Below are 18,587 nucleotides of genomic sequence, written 5' to 3' on the forward strand. Positions count from 1 at the left end.
ATCCACTATGACTTAGATGGTACTTCACTAGATTAAATTTAGAACAAACAAAACTTAAATTCATTACCTTTCTTTGCGAGTCACTTATGATATTTTGGACATTCTTTATAAAATGTGACTTGCATGTTTCTTGCAAAAGCAACAGAAGATAACCTTATCATGTTTATCTTTCACGTACATTTACTTAAGAAGTCACATTATCTGCAATATTTTTACCCTTATTATTCCATTTTCTTTTCTTAGTGCCTGAGTTGCCATTTCAGAAAGTTGCCAAGTGAGCACTATTAGTCTTATCTTGTTTCAATATTTCTCTTATTGCACATATTGAGCAATGAACTCACTAAATTCCTTTGAGTATTATACTTCATCTCAATGGGACCAAATTGTGCTAAAAGAGAAACTAGAATGAGGTGCACATAAAGATTATCAGAAACTCCAACTTTAGTGTCCTCAATTTAGCAACAAGATTAGACATTTCCATAATATGCTCTCTAAAAATTCATATTCCAGTATATCGCAAGGTGACAAGTTTACTAAAATGCATACTTGCCTCCATCTTTTCCGATGCAACATCGGTATGCAACTTGGCTTAAGAATTTCTTGACATTTTCTATCTTAGGCATTGCACAAAGAATTCAGAAACATAGTACTTTATTATCATAAGACTAAGACTATTATAGCGCTCCCACTTTTCCTAGGTAGTCTTTCATCAGCAAAACTAGTACCAGTAAAGCTTCGGAGGCACATCAACATGCATGGCATAATCCCAAAACCATACATCCAAAAAACGATTATAAGATGCATAACACAAAAGATATATCACATTACTATATATGTGTCATCTACTATAATGCATTGACAATAATAAACTGGAATATTATCATGCATTCATTAGTCTAAATGAAAATTAATAATCAAGTAGACAAATGACAAAATAGAAAACATTTATAAAACTTTAGTAGTGGGCCTTAATGAGAAACCTAACACACCATTATAATTCAAGTCTTTGGACAAGCATTTAACGTGTAAGTGGTTCTCTCTAAATACAGAAGGCTAATCCACATATGTAAAACAAAGTTAGGCTTGGCCAAACAATAAGTCTTCCTTAGGGCCGACTATTGAATGCATAAGTAACTCCTAAAATTATTTTCCGTATATTAATTACCTTATACCGTCTTTAATCTGGCCAAAATATTAAACTTCCTTTGGGCCGATTATTACTTGTATGGATTAAGACGCAACTATATACAATCCAATATACTTTGCCATTAAACCCAAATAAATTTTCCATGAAAGAGGCCACTTAGGCAGCATATCACTTTGAACTTATCCAAGTTTCATGGTTTAGATTGCTAATTTTTCAAATGTTTGGAACATGCTATTATTCAATTCTATTAATTAACATGATGATAATAGTAGAAAAGAAAATTCCAATATCAAAGTTCATAAATCCAAACATGATCAAACTGAAATTTAAGTCCATCTACTTTATTGGGCCCGAAAAACACTTCAATTTGACTATTCATATGCCCAAAACGGACTTAAAACAAGGTATATACAACTGAAATAAGTTAATTGGGCCCAAAAAAAATACCAAATAGGCCCAAAAACGAATCAAACTAGGTCCAATCAACTTAAGTCAGACCCAGTCAAGGTAGTCAGACTTTGTTTGCAAAGTCAGACCTGGCATACATGGGTCAGACCCAAGCCCAATCTAGTGTATGGGTCGAGATGGACTTTGGGTTATGGGGCAGACTTTAAGAAAGCACAAATACTTGTTTTAGCGGGCTTTAGAAGAAAACAAAAGGCCCAAAAAGGTTTTGTGTTTGGGATCGGTTTAAAACTCAGAATTTTGAACTCTGACTCAAGTGAGTTGACATTGAAAACTCATCGTCACTTTCACCCACAAAAGACAGAAGCTTAAAAAACAGACTTGATGGTTTTTCCGACCAAACTGCCGCCATTAAGCCCGTTGACTGAACGATACAAAACAAGTTTCGACTGTCAAATATCATCTCTACCATCACACAACCCACCACACCAAATTTCAGCCCCATTGGACCCTGCATCTCCGAGATACATAGCTTTTAAAATCGCCAGATTCATATAAAAACGAGTTTTTAACCACTTTTAACATCAGTTAACTACATGAATCTGAGATCGAAAACTACAAGCCACCGTACAATTTAAAACATGGTATGAAGAGATCAATTCTGGAAAATCTCAGCACAATACATCCAAACCCGAAGGAGATCCGAGAGTCCAAACTTGACAGGAAAAACAGTTTCGGGAATTTTCGATTTCAACCTTTGACGGCGATACCCACCATAACTGGCGATCAAAACCCATCATCCACCGTTAGATATGATCCTTAGATGATGAAGTACTGACCTCACAAATCCCGACCCCAAAAAAATCCGGTCGCCGGAATCCGACGGTTCAATAACGTTGAAACCGAAAAAAAACTGATTTTTCTCAATTTTAATTTTAACTGTATAAGAAAATAAACCGTATGTTTTCTTAGTGACTAACATCCAGGTGACTGATACCAATTGTGAGGATTTCTCCCGTATCTAGAATCACATGTCAATCAATAAATAAAACCAAATTATAATAGGACATACCTGAAGTCATAGCGTTGATCAAGCAAGTCTTATAAGCAGCAGCGGAACGTTGTTGTCTTCCACTCCAAAACCCTTCTTGTGTTATCTCACAGTGGATGGAAAACTTATGAGAATCAGAATAGGGTTTGGGGTGGGGACCTCAACTTATATATTACTAGGGTATGCCCGTGCCTACAACCCGTGAAACCTCAACGTGCCTGTCGCGCTACCCTGACAACTCGTTGTGCCTTCGGGTAAAGAAGCGCGATGTCGCGATGAAATCGCGTGTCTTCGACGCGAAAATAACCGCGTCGCCTACCGGTAGCAAGGTATATGTCGTCTTCGGTGAAACAACTCATCGCGTAAGGCCGGTGATTGCCCATTATCCATAAGCCCAATAACATCAATTAGATTGTCCCAATTAATCGCGATCTGTGTCAAATTTGGAGCCCAACAGGTTTATAAGCCCAGCCTTTTGGCTGATTTTTGGATGCCTACCTCCACTATTACAATTTTTTTTTAATTGAGCTCATGCTCATGGTTCCAAGCCCATAAAATATTCAACCCATAAAATTTTTGTCCAATGTTGACTTTTTTGTGTGGGGGTGGGTGAGGTGAGAAAAATTGTTTAACTCACCCCATAAAAGCTTTTTAATTCACCCGGCCTCCATGAGTTTTGAGTGGCTATGGTTAGGAGGTGTGTCGACCACGTCTCACCTTATGACGTGGAATCTGTCCTCCCACTCCTCCCTTTTTTGTTAGATAGATGGGTGTATTTCTATTATAGCTCATCATGATAATAGAAATACGCTTAAGCCCAAAAAAGTATCTACACATATCGTTAAGCACATACTCACTTTATACACGTGTCATGACTTCACGTGTGATTTGAGACATGTAAATGACTCGGTCATATTACTTTAAGATCACGGTTTAGTGAGTATTCTCAATGTCACTCGGACGTCGTTCGACAATTAACAATTGTGTAATGTGTATGATCTATGTAGATACACCTTAAAGAGAAAAGTTCTAAGAAGGAACTCTTAGTAAAATTCCTAGTATGATATCGTGAGGGAGATTTAGCAGCAACGACATATCGGCTTTCAGTTTCTTGCTGCTGTAGTTGTTTAAACTGCACTTCGCTCCCTCTTGCCACCCTGTAGAGTTTTTTTTTTTTTTTTTTTTTTGAATTCTCGTAAAGAATATATACGCCAAGATTGGTATACTGAACCTGTGGCATGGAATTGTTTGGGTTTGCTTGATTTTAATTAATATGATTGTTGAGTTGTTGACTTTGGCAAGAAGAACTGATTGGACGAAAAGTTTTTTTTGTTGTTTGTGCTTTGTGCCGCAGATAGAAACGACTGTATTATACGGGCAAAAGATAATTGAGAATAGTACTAATCGATGACGATCGTAGACCTAGTGAGGTGGAAAGAAGGTGACAGATATAGCGAATACACGAGGCCGCGGCGATGGGAAAATTAAGTTGCGTGAGTGCAATTCCGTTGATCAAAAGATATCGATGAAAAGTCTACGAAGAAAAGTTTCGAGCGGAAACAATGAAGCTGACGGAAAGTTTCACTCAGAGTTCGCTCATAAAGATCGGCTGAATGGTTTAGAAAAAATAATGAAGCTGTCAAAAAATTTCTCGTAGAAAGATTGACACAATGTTTTAGAAAAAATAATGAAGCTGACGAAAATTTACGCTCGAAAAATTTCTCGTAGAAAGATCGGCACAATGCCTTAGAAAAAATAATGAAGTTGTCGGAAAGTTTTAATTCGCTCGAAAAAATTTGCTTAGAAAAAGCGGGGCTCAATGCCTTAGAAAAAAATAATGAAACTGTTGGAAAGGTTCAATTCGCTCGGAAAGATCTGCTCAGAAAAATCGACTCAATGCCTTAGAAAAAATAATGAAGCTGTCGGAAAGTTTCTCATAGAAAGATCGGCACAATGCCTTAGAAAAAATAATGAAGTTGTCAGAAAGTTTAACTCGAAAAGTTTCTCGTAGAAAGTTCGGCACAATGCCTTAGAAAAACTAATGAAGTTGTTAAAAAAAATTCGCTTGGAAAATTTCTCGTAGAAAGATCGGCTCAATGCCTTAGAAAAAATAATAAATTCGGAAGATAGTTAACCGAAAGCGCTACTGACAGTGTTGTTGATTGACGTAGTTGAAATGAAATAGAACGAGACACCCTCATATAGAGACAAACGCCCCCAATGCTAACTTAACTTAGCAAAATTATACTAAGCGAGCATAAAAACGTTCAAACATAGACTGACGAAGTTAAACGTAGTAACTTGGGAGGAATTTGTCGTAGAGATAGTAACGTACTAAACGAGCGTAAAAGCGTTCAAACTTAGACTGACGAAACTAAACGTGGTAACTTTGTCAGATTTGTTGTAGCGATAGTAACGAACTAAGCGAGCGTAAAAGCGTTCAAACTTAGACTGACGAAGCTAATCGTGGTAACTTCGTCACATTTTGTCGTAGCGATAGGACCGTACTAAGCGAGCGTAAAAGTGTTCCAAGTTAGACTGACGAAGCTAAACGTGGTAACTTCGTCAGATTTTGTCGTAGCGATAGTAATGTACTAAGCGAGCGTAAAAGCGTTCAAAGTTAGACTGACGAAGCTAAATATGGTAACTTCGTCAAATTTTGTCGTAGCGGTAATAACGAACTAAGCGAGTGTAAAAGCGTTCAAACTTAGGCTGATGAAGCTAAATGTGGTAATTTCGTCAGATTTTGTCGTAACGATAGTAACGAACTAAACGAGCGTAAAAACGTTCAAACTTAAACTGACGAAGCTAATCGTGGTAACTTCGTCAGATTTTGTCGTAGCGATAATAACGAATCGAAGCGAAATGCGAATAAATAAGCCAACTTAGACCGAAAAACTAAGCGTGGTAACTTCGTCAGATTTTGTTGTAGCGATAGTAACGTACTAAGCGAGAGTAAAAACGTTCAAACTTAGACTGAAGAAGCTAAACATGGTAATTTCGTCAGATTTTGTCGTAGCGATAGTAACGAACTAAACGAGCGTAAAAACGTTCAAACTTAAACTGACGAAGCTAATCGTGGTAACTTCGTCAGATTTTGTTGTAGCGATAATAACGAACTAAGTGAGCTTAAAAGCGTTCAAACTTAGACTGACGAAGCTAATTGTGGTAACTTCGTCATATTTTGTTGTAGCGATAATAACGAACTAAGCGAGTGTAAAAACGTTCAAAATTAGACTGACGAAGCTAAATGTGGTAACTTCGTCAGATTTTGTCATAGCGATAATAACAAACTAAGCGAGCGTAAAAGCGTTCAAACTTAGACTGACGAAGCTAAACGTGGTAATCTCATCAGATGTTTTCGTAGCAATAATTAATAATGTTGTGATGGAAAAAAAATGATATTATTAGAACTGAAGTAAAAGAAAGGCTTTATTGATCACCAAATCTTGAAAAGTGCAAAGAAAATATCGGAAAAGAAACTATTGAACTGGAAACATACTAACAAATTGTTGTCCGGTATTTCGTTTCAACTTGTCTATTTTGTCCACTCACTTAGTAAAATAATTTGTTATGACAAGCAAGAAACAAACACTGCCAGGGCTATCGAAAATAAACCAACAATGTCAAGGCCCCATTTTGCAAATGACCAAGGTTTATGGATTGGATGACGCTTCATCGCGAGAAGTTTGACCCATATCACATATCATGTTTTTGACAAGGCATACACTTCTCAGACAAATGCTTAACATCCTTTGGTATGTATGACCACCAATATCATTGGGTCATTGCTATGTGAGCGAGACTTCGCCTCCGGGAGTGGTGTTCACATAGTCCTAAATGAATTTCTTCGAGGCCTAGTAAATCGTTCATTCTGCCTAAACAACGAAGGATAGGATTGAAACTTATGCCACTGTAATAGAGTTTTTGGTTTTCAGGAATTCTGAAGCATCGACATCTACATGATCGTCGTCGGTAGATACTGAGATATTATCAGTGTCAAGCTCGTTGGAATCATCTGACAACATAAGTGGTTAATCCAGTGTTGTTTTGGCAGCGATGACTTGATTTCCACAAATAAGTTGTGATAGAATCAGGATGTCGTATATCATAACGTGAACACTGCACAATACTGATAGATATAAAATTTCATGCAATTCGTTGAATTAAGTTCAAATAAATGTCCATTCTATCATCGCGAGCCGCATATTATCATTCAAAGTGGCTAGCGACTAACTTAGAATAATTAATCGTAATTTAGTTACCCTTAGCTGAAGAGTTGTGTGTATACCGCAAATGACAGTTTCGTACTCGGCCATATAATGTGAAACATCAAAAAACCAAACGTAGAGAGACCTCCCAATTATGTCTTTATTCAATTTCAATATGACAAAAACCAAGACTGGAGCCAGACTTATTATGCAAACTATCGGTGTAAATATAACAATCAACTAATATATCCGATAAGTATTTCAGGTTAGCGCCCCCGGGAGGTAATGACAATTAGGGATCGACGTGTTTCTCATCGAGTAATGCGTTCAACAGATCGAGAAATATTATCGATAAAAAAATCAACCATTAGCAAAACCAAAGTTTATCTCTTTTTAACTGTATGAGTGTCAGAGACAATGTTGTAAGCGCTAAGGTAATTTTTCCATTCTGCGACTCAATCCGTAGACATTGCGAAAAAACTTGTGCAGCAGATATTCGATAAGTATAAATTTTGACTATTCCTTCTTTGAAATAAGCTTAAGACGTCTAACAGCATGAAACAAGGCCAATGTAATTTTCTCAAAGCAAGAATGCCTCCATTCAGCTGATATAAGAGCCGTACTAACAAATAATATGAGACGACCATCGTCACTATCAAACGACAATTGACAAATATGAATTAGATACGTTTTGCTGAGATTTGTGAAAAGTAACCATTGCGAAGTCCATATTTATTGTCTTGAACTTGTGGGTAACCATTGCGAACAACGAGAATCTAATCATCACCACTTAAATGATCCCATATTTATTGGCGTGTGTTACGTTATGGTGTGACAGATACAACACCATTTTCAAGAACTCGTGGATGATGTACGTTGCGAACAACGGCAATCTCATCCTCACCACGTAAACGATCTCACACGCTACAATGTCGTTGGCGTGTGTTATATTGTGGTGCGATAGATTGCACATCATCTTTGAGAGGAATAGTTCATTTCAGACGACGCTTGTAGTAACTGTTCTATTTTCAATCCGTACACATTTGAACTTTCGAAGAAGTGCTTCTCGAGGTACTTGACTTATATTATCAGTATCAGATTGCGGAGACCATATCTTCGTGGAAAAGTAGTAATGTCGCGCAGCGCTGAAGAGGAGTAAGATGGGGTTCTTTTTTTTTTTTTTTTTGTCCATTGTCGCCAGGTTGACCTTGAACATCATGGTTGGGTTGATCGACAGTAATTGTATCGAGAACTTGAGATCTTCTAGTATTCGTCATAATTTTTGTAGAACGTGATCGAGGGTATTGAATTAGAACCACAGACGGCGCCAATTATGTTTCGATCAAATATGATCAAAACACTAAGTGATAATGAAAGAGATGAAGAACGTAGAAAAGTAGTTAGAAAAGTGATGGTGATCGAGAGAATGATGAGACTGTAACTTTCTGTTGCCTACGTACCCAAATTATCGATGGGATCAAGTCTCAAAAACGTAGTTCTGTATGAAAAATAGTTTGGAATTTATATCTGTAGAGTAGATATTTCTTGTAGAAGTAATTGTAATGGAGTATGACTCTTAGTTGATGATTATCTCTTTGATAAGAAAACGAATCTAGACATAAATTAATGTACGTAAATTGCAAGCCATGCGGCTAGGGTTCAGCCCTAGACACATGAGTTAATGGGCATGTACATTGATCTATGATATTGCAAATTGGGTTTTATCCCTGTTGATTAAGCGAATAAATTGGAGACTCCTACCAATGGACGTTTGCCACGTAGGTGGGGGTTGAAACACCTTGCAAATTAGGTTTGGGCACATGTGGACACTTACACTTTGTATGCTCTGTAGATTGACAGTTGCTACACTTGTTCTTTCCAGCTCTCCCATTTTTGCTCAGCAGCTTCCACTACGACTACATAACAAGCAACCCAAAATAAAACTTCATCTCTTCACAAAGGAAATTTCATAATCCAAAAGTGAGATCTACATAGATACGTGTTATTTTTCTTAAAACGTGTACTCGGACAACTTATCAAAAGTGATTAAGTGCATTAACTTACATAAGTAAATTTATTTAGAAAAAAATACTCGTATAGGAACTTACATCCAACATCTCCATTCAACTCCATCTGCAGCTTGAGCATTGCACTAAACATTCTCCCTATTTACACCTACAACAGAGCGCACCACAACAAAAATGCGGCCAAATAAAAATCACAAGCAATTGCCTCATCAAAAATAATCAAACAAAGTGTTAACAAAATACTAAGAAAATAGATCATTATAATATTAAACAAGGCTGTCACCAACTTATATAAACTTACCCCTACCTTTTGGATACAAGCGTGGGCATTTGGGTTTCATGTGTCCTATGATACCACAATTGCCACACTTATTTCTTTTCATCTCGTTATGACCTTTTAGTCTACTAGGATTTTTGGGCCAACCCTTGCATTTTACATATGGTGGATCATTAACTGATTGACGATGTGTGGTTTTAGGAGGAGTAAAAGGAAACTCAAAAGGAATTGGTGGGCTGCGATCAAAAGTTGATGGAGTCTCATCCATTTTATAAGTTCGATCATGAGTAGAAGGTATGTCAGAGTGGACCTGGGGCCTACCATACGAAGTAGATCGAGTCTCATAATTTATTTGGAAAGAAGCTAACACGGCTTTTAAGGATTCACTGTCTCCCAGAGTTTTGGAAGCCCACAAACATATATCTTTGCAATTGCTTGTAAGTTCACCATAATGAATGGCTGTGGTAGACCGATTAGAATCATTTGGACCGGGTACTCTAACAACTGATTTAGCGACTTGGGTCCATCTCCTAGAAAAGCAGCTCTGCGGAATTTGTTGAACGTCTTCATGTTTGTAAATTGAAATTATATGTCTACAAGAAAATCCAGATGACTCAAATACTCCACAAGTACATGAACAATTAGCTTCCCTTTCTAGGACGTTGTATTTCACAATTGACTTTTTATGTCTGTTTAAATGACGACTTACAGTGTATACACGAACATTCTCACTCGCATCTTCTCTACCATCTACAGTGTGCATCACTTCCTGCTTTAACTCCTTCATGAAAACATCAAAAGAAGCTCGAGTGTAGATAGATCCAGCCTATTTTGCATATTCATCTAAGTGGGTTTCGATAACAGGCATGCTCATTATAGTCTTCACCTCTTCCTCATGCTCTCTCTGGCGGATATTCAAAACTGCAATTTCCAATTTCCCAAAAACATCAAACAACCGCATGCCAGGCCTCACATGATATCGTATAACAAAATTTATACCCTCACACCGCTGGTTGCTTTTACAACCAACAAAGAAATAACCATGGAGATAAGCTTCTGACCACTTATCCCTTTTTTAGTATATCATTCCCACCCAATTGTGCTTATCAACCTTGTAATTTTCCACAAACTTTTCCCATCTTTTATCAAATTCATTGTGGGAGCACTTCAAATGCATCATCGAGTTGAAGGCTTTTGAAAATCCTTGCTTGGGGACATTCTTGAGGCAATTATTCATGATGTGCCAACAACACAAACGATGTTTCGAATTTGGGAGAGTCGATGTCAAAGCCTCGCTAATCGCTGGGTCACCATCAATAATCACAGATTTTGGGTGTTCTCTATACATTGCATCAATAAATGATTGTAATACCCATTTATAAGACTCCACCGTCTCACTTGTCATCAATGTAAAACCAAAAATTAATGTCTGTCGATGGTTGTTGATCCCAGCAAACACTACAATCGGAATCTTGTATTGATTGCTCCTGTATGTTGAATCAAATAATAACAAATCACCAAAGCAATTATAATCTACATGTGAGGTGGAATCTACCCAAAACAGCCGAACTAGCTACCCGCTCTCATTTAATTGGTAATTATGGTGAAAGAAAAGATCTGCCTTTGTCTTGCTATCCATGTAACCCAGCAGAGTGTTGGCATCGCCATCAATACAACAAATTCTCCTATCATACCCCAATTTATTATACAAGTCTTTCTTCAGAAAGCCAACATTTGAGAAATCTCTAGCTCTATGAACAAAGATATCCATTATTTTGCAATGACGAATACCCACACCATTCAGAGTCCTAGTATATTCCAAATCATGTTAAGGCACTTTTCTATATGATCAACCGAACATCGAGCTTGGATACGGCACAAGTGAATGTGTGTGATCCCCAACAAAATCTTTCACAATCCACAACTTTGCTTGGAAATCATAACCAGCCTCAAAACGAGCTTCACATTTAAATTGAGTGATTGCTTTGGGTGCTCTTTTGTGTTACCTCGGTATGAGATGCTTTGGATCTTGTTCACTTGCAGCTGAGCACAAAAATCTCTACTTAACACGATCACCATTTTTACGAACTCTCAAAGTATCCTTACGAACACTAAAGCCCACTACCTTGGCATAATCATTATAAAGTTTGTATGCCTCCTCCAAAGTTTTGAACTGCAAAGAATAAAAAGTTGTTTTGTCTTCTTCATAAAGTTTATCAACCTCTGGCCTACTCACGGATGTATCCTTGGTGTCTGTAACTTCATCATTTTCACTATCCACCATAAAAACATTTGATTCATCCATTTCTTCACACCTAAAACTGTCAGAACATGTATTTCTAAGCCATTCTTCGTCGTCCTTGGAGATATGATTCATGGTAGGATCACTACATAAAACAAATGGAGACTTTTAGCACAAATTTATACAGTTCTACACCCTCTAAATGGTAATACTTGTAAGACATTAGAGAAGGGGCACCAGTGGCGGAGCCAGGGGGCCCAGGATACGCCCTGGCTCACCCTGAAATTTGGCAAAAAAACTTTGAGTAGGTAGTCAGCAAAACTGATAACATTATTTGCTCCTATTATACTTTGAATTTTCATTTTGTGCCATTGAATTGAATAAGAGCTTTAATTAGTTGTAAAAAAGTAAACTATGAGGGGTTATTTGGTAAAGGTAATATTTCTTTTGTTAGGCTGATGGATTCATCGGACTCAGCAAAGTACTCACATTAGAAATACTGTACCTGAAAAGATGGTTAATGATATAGAAGCCTCTCATATCTGATTCCATGGTCCTTTAAGTTTAATTGTTAGAAGTCATGTAGAATTTACAACAAGTGACAAGTCATGATTGATGGAAAACAAAAGACATATGACTTATTAATAAATATAAATACTAAAAATCTTATTTAGTCCAATTTACTAAGGCTAAACTAGATTAACTAGTTGCTATTAGTTGTGGGTTGTAACCCAATTCAACACTATTTATGAATTAGGAAATCTCCATTACCTAAAAAGGAGAGATAGACCCACTCCCATTAGAACCACTCCCGAGCCACTCTATCGGCTTACAAATTGAATTAAGACTTTATTTTTTGTGGATATGATATTCTCACAATGGATAGCATGCCCACAAAATTTCATCCTATTTGGATATGTCTAACCTTACGAAAACTAGTGTTCAATTTTAAACGTTTATCTAATAGTCTAGAATTTTCCGATTTCATAATAACATTTGATAAGTTAGATATATTTGAATGAGCCAAAATTTAGTGGGCATGTTATTCATGGTGGGAAGATCATATCTACAAAATATGAGCTCTTAATTTAACTGGTAGGATGGGATATGGCCTTGTACATTTTGGGAGTGGCTCGGGAGCTGGTGGCTCTAATGGGATCGGAGTGAGTCTATCCCTCCCCTTACCTAAATATATTAACATAATTTTTTTATTTTCAAATATTGACAAAATAAATTAAAAAGTGTTTGTTTACAAAAAATATTTATATACATTGATGAATAATGTTTAACTAAAATAAAACAAACTAAGCTCCTGTAGTTGTGTACACACAAGTTGACTTGAGTTGAAAACGTTTAGTGCTCACTGGCTCACCCTGGAACAAATTTCTGACTCCGCCACTGGGGGGCACAACCATTTATGAAATTGATGGGTTGGATGTTCCCCAAAAGATTGCGGCTAAGGAGTTATTTTCAAAGGATGGTGCTGAAAACCTGAAGATATTTTTTCTCAAGATGGATACCGACATGCGTGCTATTTGGTTATTGAAGAAGCTTGCTGAAAATTAACTTGATGGGTTCTTAAGTCTTCTCTTGGGGTTTTAGATGCATTTTTTTATGTTTATTTGAAGTGTTGTGGATGTTTTGAGAATTTAAACCTAGTCTTTTGTTGTTGTTTTCTAAATGCACTATGGGGTACATGGTTGTGGTAGTTTTATGATATTATGCATGTGTGTTGTTTGCAGGTGTAGGAAAGCTTGTTTATACTTTACGAGTGTTGATAAAATAAGGTAGTTTATGTCTTCTTTTTTTTTTATTCTATATGCTAAATTTCTTTTTACAGGTGTCATGTATGATATATGTGCCCAAAATATCGGTCATGCCAAATTTTTTTTCGCAGAAACTATGAGTTTAAAGAAAATTGTTAGGTAACAGGGTCAATTTGAGATACCCCCCTATTTGAGAACTTTTTTTTAAGATACCCCCTTGTGTCATTTGAGGAGTTTGGCAACGTGGATTAATTGTCCACGTAATCATTTAAGCAGCACTATTGATCTAACCAACGGATGTGATAATTTAACTGTTATAGAGTTTTACAGGGGGGTATCTCAAATAGTTTTACATATTACAGGGGGGATTCTAACATAAAAATATATTATATACTGTAGTATGGTAGTTAGAGATATGTAACTTAAGTTGTTATATGCAGAAATGGTTCTGTTCGGCTCTATGTTTCCGAACAGAAGGTTTGAGTAGTCTGCAGATGTATGTTGTAAAAAGTGACATAATATATAAGTATGACAATTATAGTATCATATCTATTCGTAAAACTTATATACGACAATGTATAAGCTGTGCACGACACTATATAACAAAGAAAGTTTATATACGACAATGTATAAGTTGTGCACGACATTGTAAGGTCAGGTATGAACATTTACTATTCATAATTCAATGGTATGAACACTAAATATTCATAGTCCAACAAGAGTATGAACATTCAGTGTTCATGTCCGTTTCCAACTCTCTTTTCCTTTCCACAGTTTTTTTTTATATAACAAACAGAATTATTTTTTTTTCCAGTTTTACTTTCCTTTCCACAGTTTACCAAACAAACACAATTTTAAAACTGTTTCCATTCCATAATGGACCACTCATTTCCTTTCCTTTTTTTCCCATTAGTTAAAATTTAACAAACAGGCCCTTACTCTTGATGTAGGGGGGCTCAACACAAAACATGTTTTTTAGACAATGACAAACTTGTAATAATTTTTTTTTTTTTATTATTATTTTTTTTTGGAGTCTTCCCAACCCAAAATAGAAAGTGCCATAGCGAGTACCAATACAATAATAAATAAGGGGTATGTCTAAAAAAAACCCAAAAAAAAAGAAGAAGAGATTAATGGACATAAGTATGTCCCTCGAGTCATTCACAAAAATTACACTAATGCTAAACTGCTGAAGTATAGTAGTATACCATTTCATTTTTAAGCCTATAAAGTTTGCATGGAATAGTATAGCAGTGGTGAATTTGAAGTGTGCAGTTTGGACGCTTCTGCTGAGGCTTTGGTGAACAACAGAACATCCACTATTTAAGACTGTCCATATATAATATAATCTACATTCAAGCATCACAACTCTTCTGAAACCCAAAAAAAATGGAACAAAACCTCAAAATCTCCACTCTCAATCCAACTGATGCAGAACAAGAAAACCCAAACCCCAAAGATGAAATTCCAGTTGTACCCTCACCCTTACCATTCCCACTCTTCATCTCTCTCTCCCTATCCACCACTCTCTCTCCTCCACCTCATCTCCACTCAAACCCATCCTCATTTTCTCCTTTCCCCAACAAACTCAAAATCCCTTCACAAATTTCCTCACTCTCCACACTTTCACTCACTTCCACCTTCACTCCACACAATAAACCATCCTTAAAACACACTATCTCTTCTTCCCCACTTCAAATACCACTTTTTAACACCCCACATCATTCCCCACACCCCAAAAACATACCTGCTATTCGTCGTTGTTCCATTGTATGGTTTCGTAACGATCTTCGTGTTCATGACAATGAGTGTCTTAACTCAGCTAACAATGACTCCATGTCTGTACTTCCTGTTTATTGTTTCAATCCTCAGGATTATGGTAAGTCGTCCTCCGGGTTTAATAAGATTGGGTCTCATAGAGCTACATTTTTGATAAACTCGGTTTTTGATCTTAGGAATAGTCTTAAAAGTAGAGGCTCTAATCTTGTTGTTAGAATTGGGAAGCCTGAAAATGTGTTGGTTGAGTTAGTTAAGGAAGTTGGAGCTGATGGAGTGTTTGTACATAGGGAAGTTTCCAAAGATGAGGTGAGAGAAGAGGAGAAGGTTGAAAAGGCGGTGAAAGAAGAAGGGGTGGAAGTTAAGTATTTTTGGGGTAGTACATTGCATCATGTTGATGATTTACCATTTAAGTTGGACGATATGCCGACGAATTATAATATGTTTAAGGAGAAGGCGAAGAAGTCAGAGATTAGGAAGACTATTGATGGGTTGGATCAGTTGAAAGGGTTGCCGACAAGAGGGGATGTTGAACTTGGAGAGATACCGACATTGTTGGATTTGGGTCTCAGGCCAGTTGCAACGGCTGCTCAGGTTCGATGAGAATTAATGTATTTATGTTCCATTCTATTTTTAATTGGATTTCCTCTTTCTTAGAAATACTGCAAGCTTATTGCTTCTTGTGTGTTTTTAAAACCAAATTGCTTAAAATTGTTCTGGATATATGTGGTTTAGTTGAATTTTGTTGATGAAAGCCTAGATTTTACTAGAAATTAATTAGTTTTAGGCCTTAAGAAGTGCAAATTATGTTAGTAAATTTTATTCAGAGATATGCTATATACACAAATCAGTGTAAAACTGTAAATTGCCAAGTGATAATCCACCCTTTTTTATTGTTAGTACATTAATGTTTCTTCGCATCTACTTGTGTGGATGAAAAACAGTATATACATATCAGCCTTTGGAAATAAAACTTTAGTTGACATTTCAAAATAAGAGCGCCATTCATATCGACCCGAGCAATTTCACATGTCCGTTAAGAAAATCTTACTTAATTTTGTTCTGGATATGATGTGTTTGTGTTGAATTTTGCTGCTGGAAGCATAGATTTTAGTAGAATAGAGTAAGTTTTAACCCTTGAGGCAAACACGAGCATAAGAAGCCATGTCTTTAACCATTTCTGTTTCCTGAATTGGTATTGGAGCGTATATGTATACTCAAATCTTTGTAACAGCGAATTGATACTCCGCCATTTTTTATAGATAGTACATCGATGTTTGTCATATGATTAAATATACGCCAGTGATTGAAAAAAATAAATAATAAAACTTCACTTAAGATTTCAAAGATAGAAGCGACTATTCATTTTATGTAGGTTATCGCTTGCCTCATTTAGTGAAGAGATTCTGCATTGGTTTGACTTCAAAGCATCAATTGTTGTGTCTATATATTGTTATTTATTTCCTCCTTACTTTCAGTTACCACTTACCAGAAGCCTGTATGAAAAAGATAAACCAATGTATCTTGTTGAGATGTTCGCTAGTGATTTTTTTAATAATTTAGATTGGTTTCTCATTCCAAACTGTTATAGGAGCAATTTCAGCCACGTCGAATGCTCTATTGGTTTCTCATACTAATTTGATTAGTTCATGCCTGCCAAAGAAGATTTTCAAGTACATTTCATGCTAAGAATTTCTCTCTCAATTTGTCTGCTAATAGTCTAAGTCACATTGACACAGATTCGCTTTTCAGTATCTGACACGGGGACCTGTATGAATAGGACACGGAGACACAGCTAATTAAAAAGAAAACTTTTACTATTCTTTAGTTACACAACTGATTATGGAGCTCTAGAGCTTAAAAAACACCTCCTTACAAACAAATAACTATGAAATTAAGTGGCATATTATATCGAGTTGTAAATATATTAATAGATTATTTTGTTAGTCTTTTATAGTATAGAAGAAACCCGAGTTTGAAATCGTATCCATAATGTGTCTGTGTCTCAAGCATGAGTGTCCGTGTGTCTATGTGTCCAACATGGACTATTTTCAGAATAGGAAGTGTCCATGTTACGTAGCTAATAGTTGATATAGTATCCTTGATGTTAAAGCTATTTTTTTCACACAGGATGGAGAACTTACTACCAATGCTTCTCTTGTGGGAGGGGAAACTGAAGCACTGCAGAGGCTCAAAAAGTTTGCTGCTGAATGTTTGGCGCAACCAACCAATTTAAATAAGGACGGCGGCCAAGGCAGCATGTTTGGGGCGAATTTCTCCTGCAAAATCTCTCCATGGCTAGCCACAGGATGCCTATCTCCTCGTTTCATGTTTGATGAAATAAAGAAATCTGCCGCCAGGTATGGCTCATTATACATCTTTGATCTAAAAGATGCTCCTGTTTCAAGAGCTCTCTCATATATTTTTGAATTAGATTTGAGTTATCATTTTCTTAAGTCTGAAAGCCTTTTTGAATTCAGTACACCCTAACTATTACATTCTTCTATAAGTACCATACACCTAAATAATAATCAGTATGGACATTACATAAATACCCTTTACATATATCCTACATTCTAACACATTTCTTGAACAATTTGCTACCTGAAGCAGGAAAGTAGATGGTAATGGCCCATCAGCTGGTGGAATGAACTGGTTGATGTTTGAGTTGTTATGGAGGGATTTCTTCAGGTATGTATAATTCAGTTATGCCACTTAAACTAGCTAGAGGCTGTTTTACCCTTCCCATCTGTGAGTAGACTAAAAGCTCTCTCCTCTAAGAACAGCCACGAGCACTTCTATTGAGCAGTGTTCTAGTTATCATTTTCTTAATGAACTCTCCTGTGCTTATCATAGTTTACCAACAGCAGTAAGATCAAGTAATTTACTTTCAGATGGTAAAACATAAATATGGATATCTGCCTTGGAGATTTCCCATTGCTGATTTATTCCAATCTAATTATCATATCATATCCATCAATATTATGTTATAAGCTCTTCTGAGTCATATATTGTTCTTCTGTGTCCAAACCATGAATGTTAAGGGGATACGTGGTGGTCAGTTCAAAATAGCTAGACATCCATTTCATCTCATCTTTTGTTATGTTTTTCAAAGGACATATACTAATGACTGCCGCGTGTTGACTTTTCTTCCCATACTAATGACTGCCGCTTCGGTTTCACATCGTGCTTGTTTCAGATTCATCACCAAGAAATGCAGCTCACCGAAGAAAATGCTTGAGAGTGCTCCAGCAACAGCTTCAACAGGCTCCCTTGCCCTTGCCTGTTAGGTTTTTCTATGGAAGTGAAATGAAATTAATGGCTACTATGCAAGTTTCTTTTTCTTTGCATAGTTTCTTTTTTTGATTTTCATTTAAGAGGTGATTTCTTTCTCTTTTGATGTTCTAGATGTACCTAGAATGTAGAGGGTGAAAGACCCGTTTTTGGGAAGATCCAGCTGTTGAGTATTGGCCTCTAGTTTTCAGTTCATAGGAAAAGTTTCTCCTATGCATGGGATTCTCTTTGTGTTTTTGGTTGAATAAACCGATGCATGGAATGCAAAATGAATCGGTAGTTCTCAACTTTGTAATATATGCCTTCTGGTGTACTTTTACAAGGCCAACTGTGCTTAGAATCAAGGCCCAAAATATTGATATCGATGAATATATCGGTGTACCCAAAAACC

General features: G+C 36.6%; 1 protein-coding gene across 2 annotated transcripts; it reads left to right on the plus strand.

Moving 5' to 3' along the window:
- Positions 1-14,368: 14,368 nt before the first annotated feature.
- Positions 14,369-18,518, plus strand: LOC147517011 (blue-light photoreceptor PHR2-like). 2 transcript variants are annotated; one of them, XM_086589447.1, is made up of 4 exons: positions 14,369-15,496; positions 17,033-17,262; positions 17,513-17,593; positions 18,102-18,518. In XM_086589447.1, the coding sequence occupies exons 1-4, from the start codon at positions 14,516-14,518 to the stop codon at positions 18,190-18,192; spliced, it is 1,383 nt and encodes a 460-aa protein (XP_086445573.1). In that variant the 5' UTR covers positions 14,369-14,515; the 3' UTR covers positions 18,193-18,518. The 2 variants fall into 2 exon arrangements, with proteins under 2 accessions (XP_086445573.1, XP_086445574.1); XM_086589448.1 differs by having other exon boundaries at positions 14,390-15,496; positions 17,516-17,593.
- Positions 18,519-18,587: the final 69 nt, after the last annotated feature.

This window comes from Coptis chinensis, chromosome 2 (genome assembly GCF_015680905.1).
Source record: "Coptis chinensis isolate HL-2020 chromosome 2, ASM1568090v1, whole genome shotgun sequence".
NCBI classification, from domain to species: Eukaryota; Viridiplantae; Streptophyta; class Magnoliopsida; order Ranunculales; family Ranunculaceae; genus Coptis; species Coptis chinensis.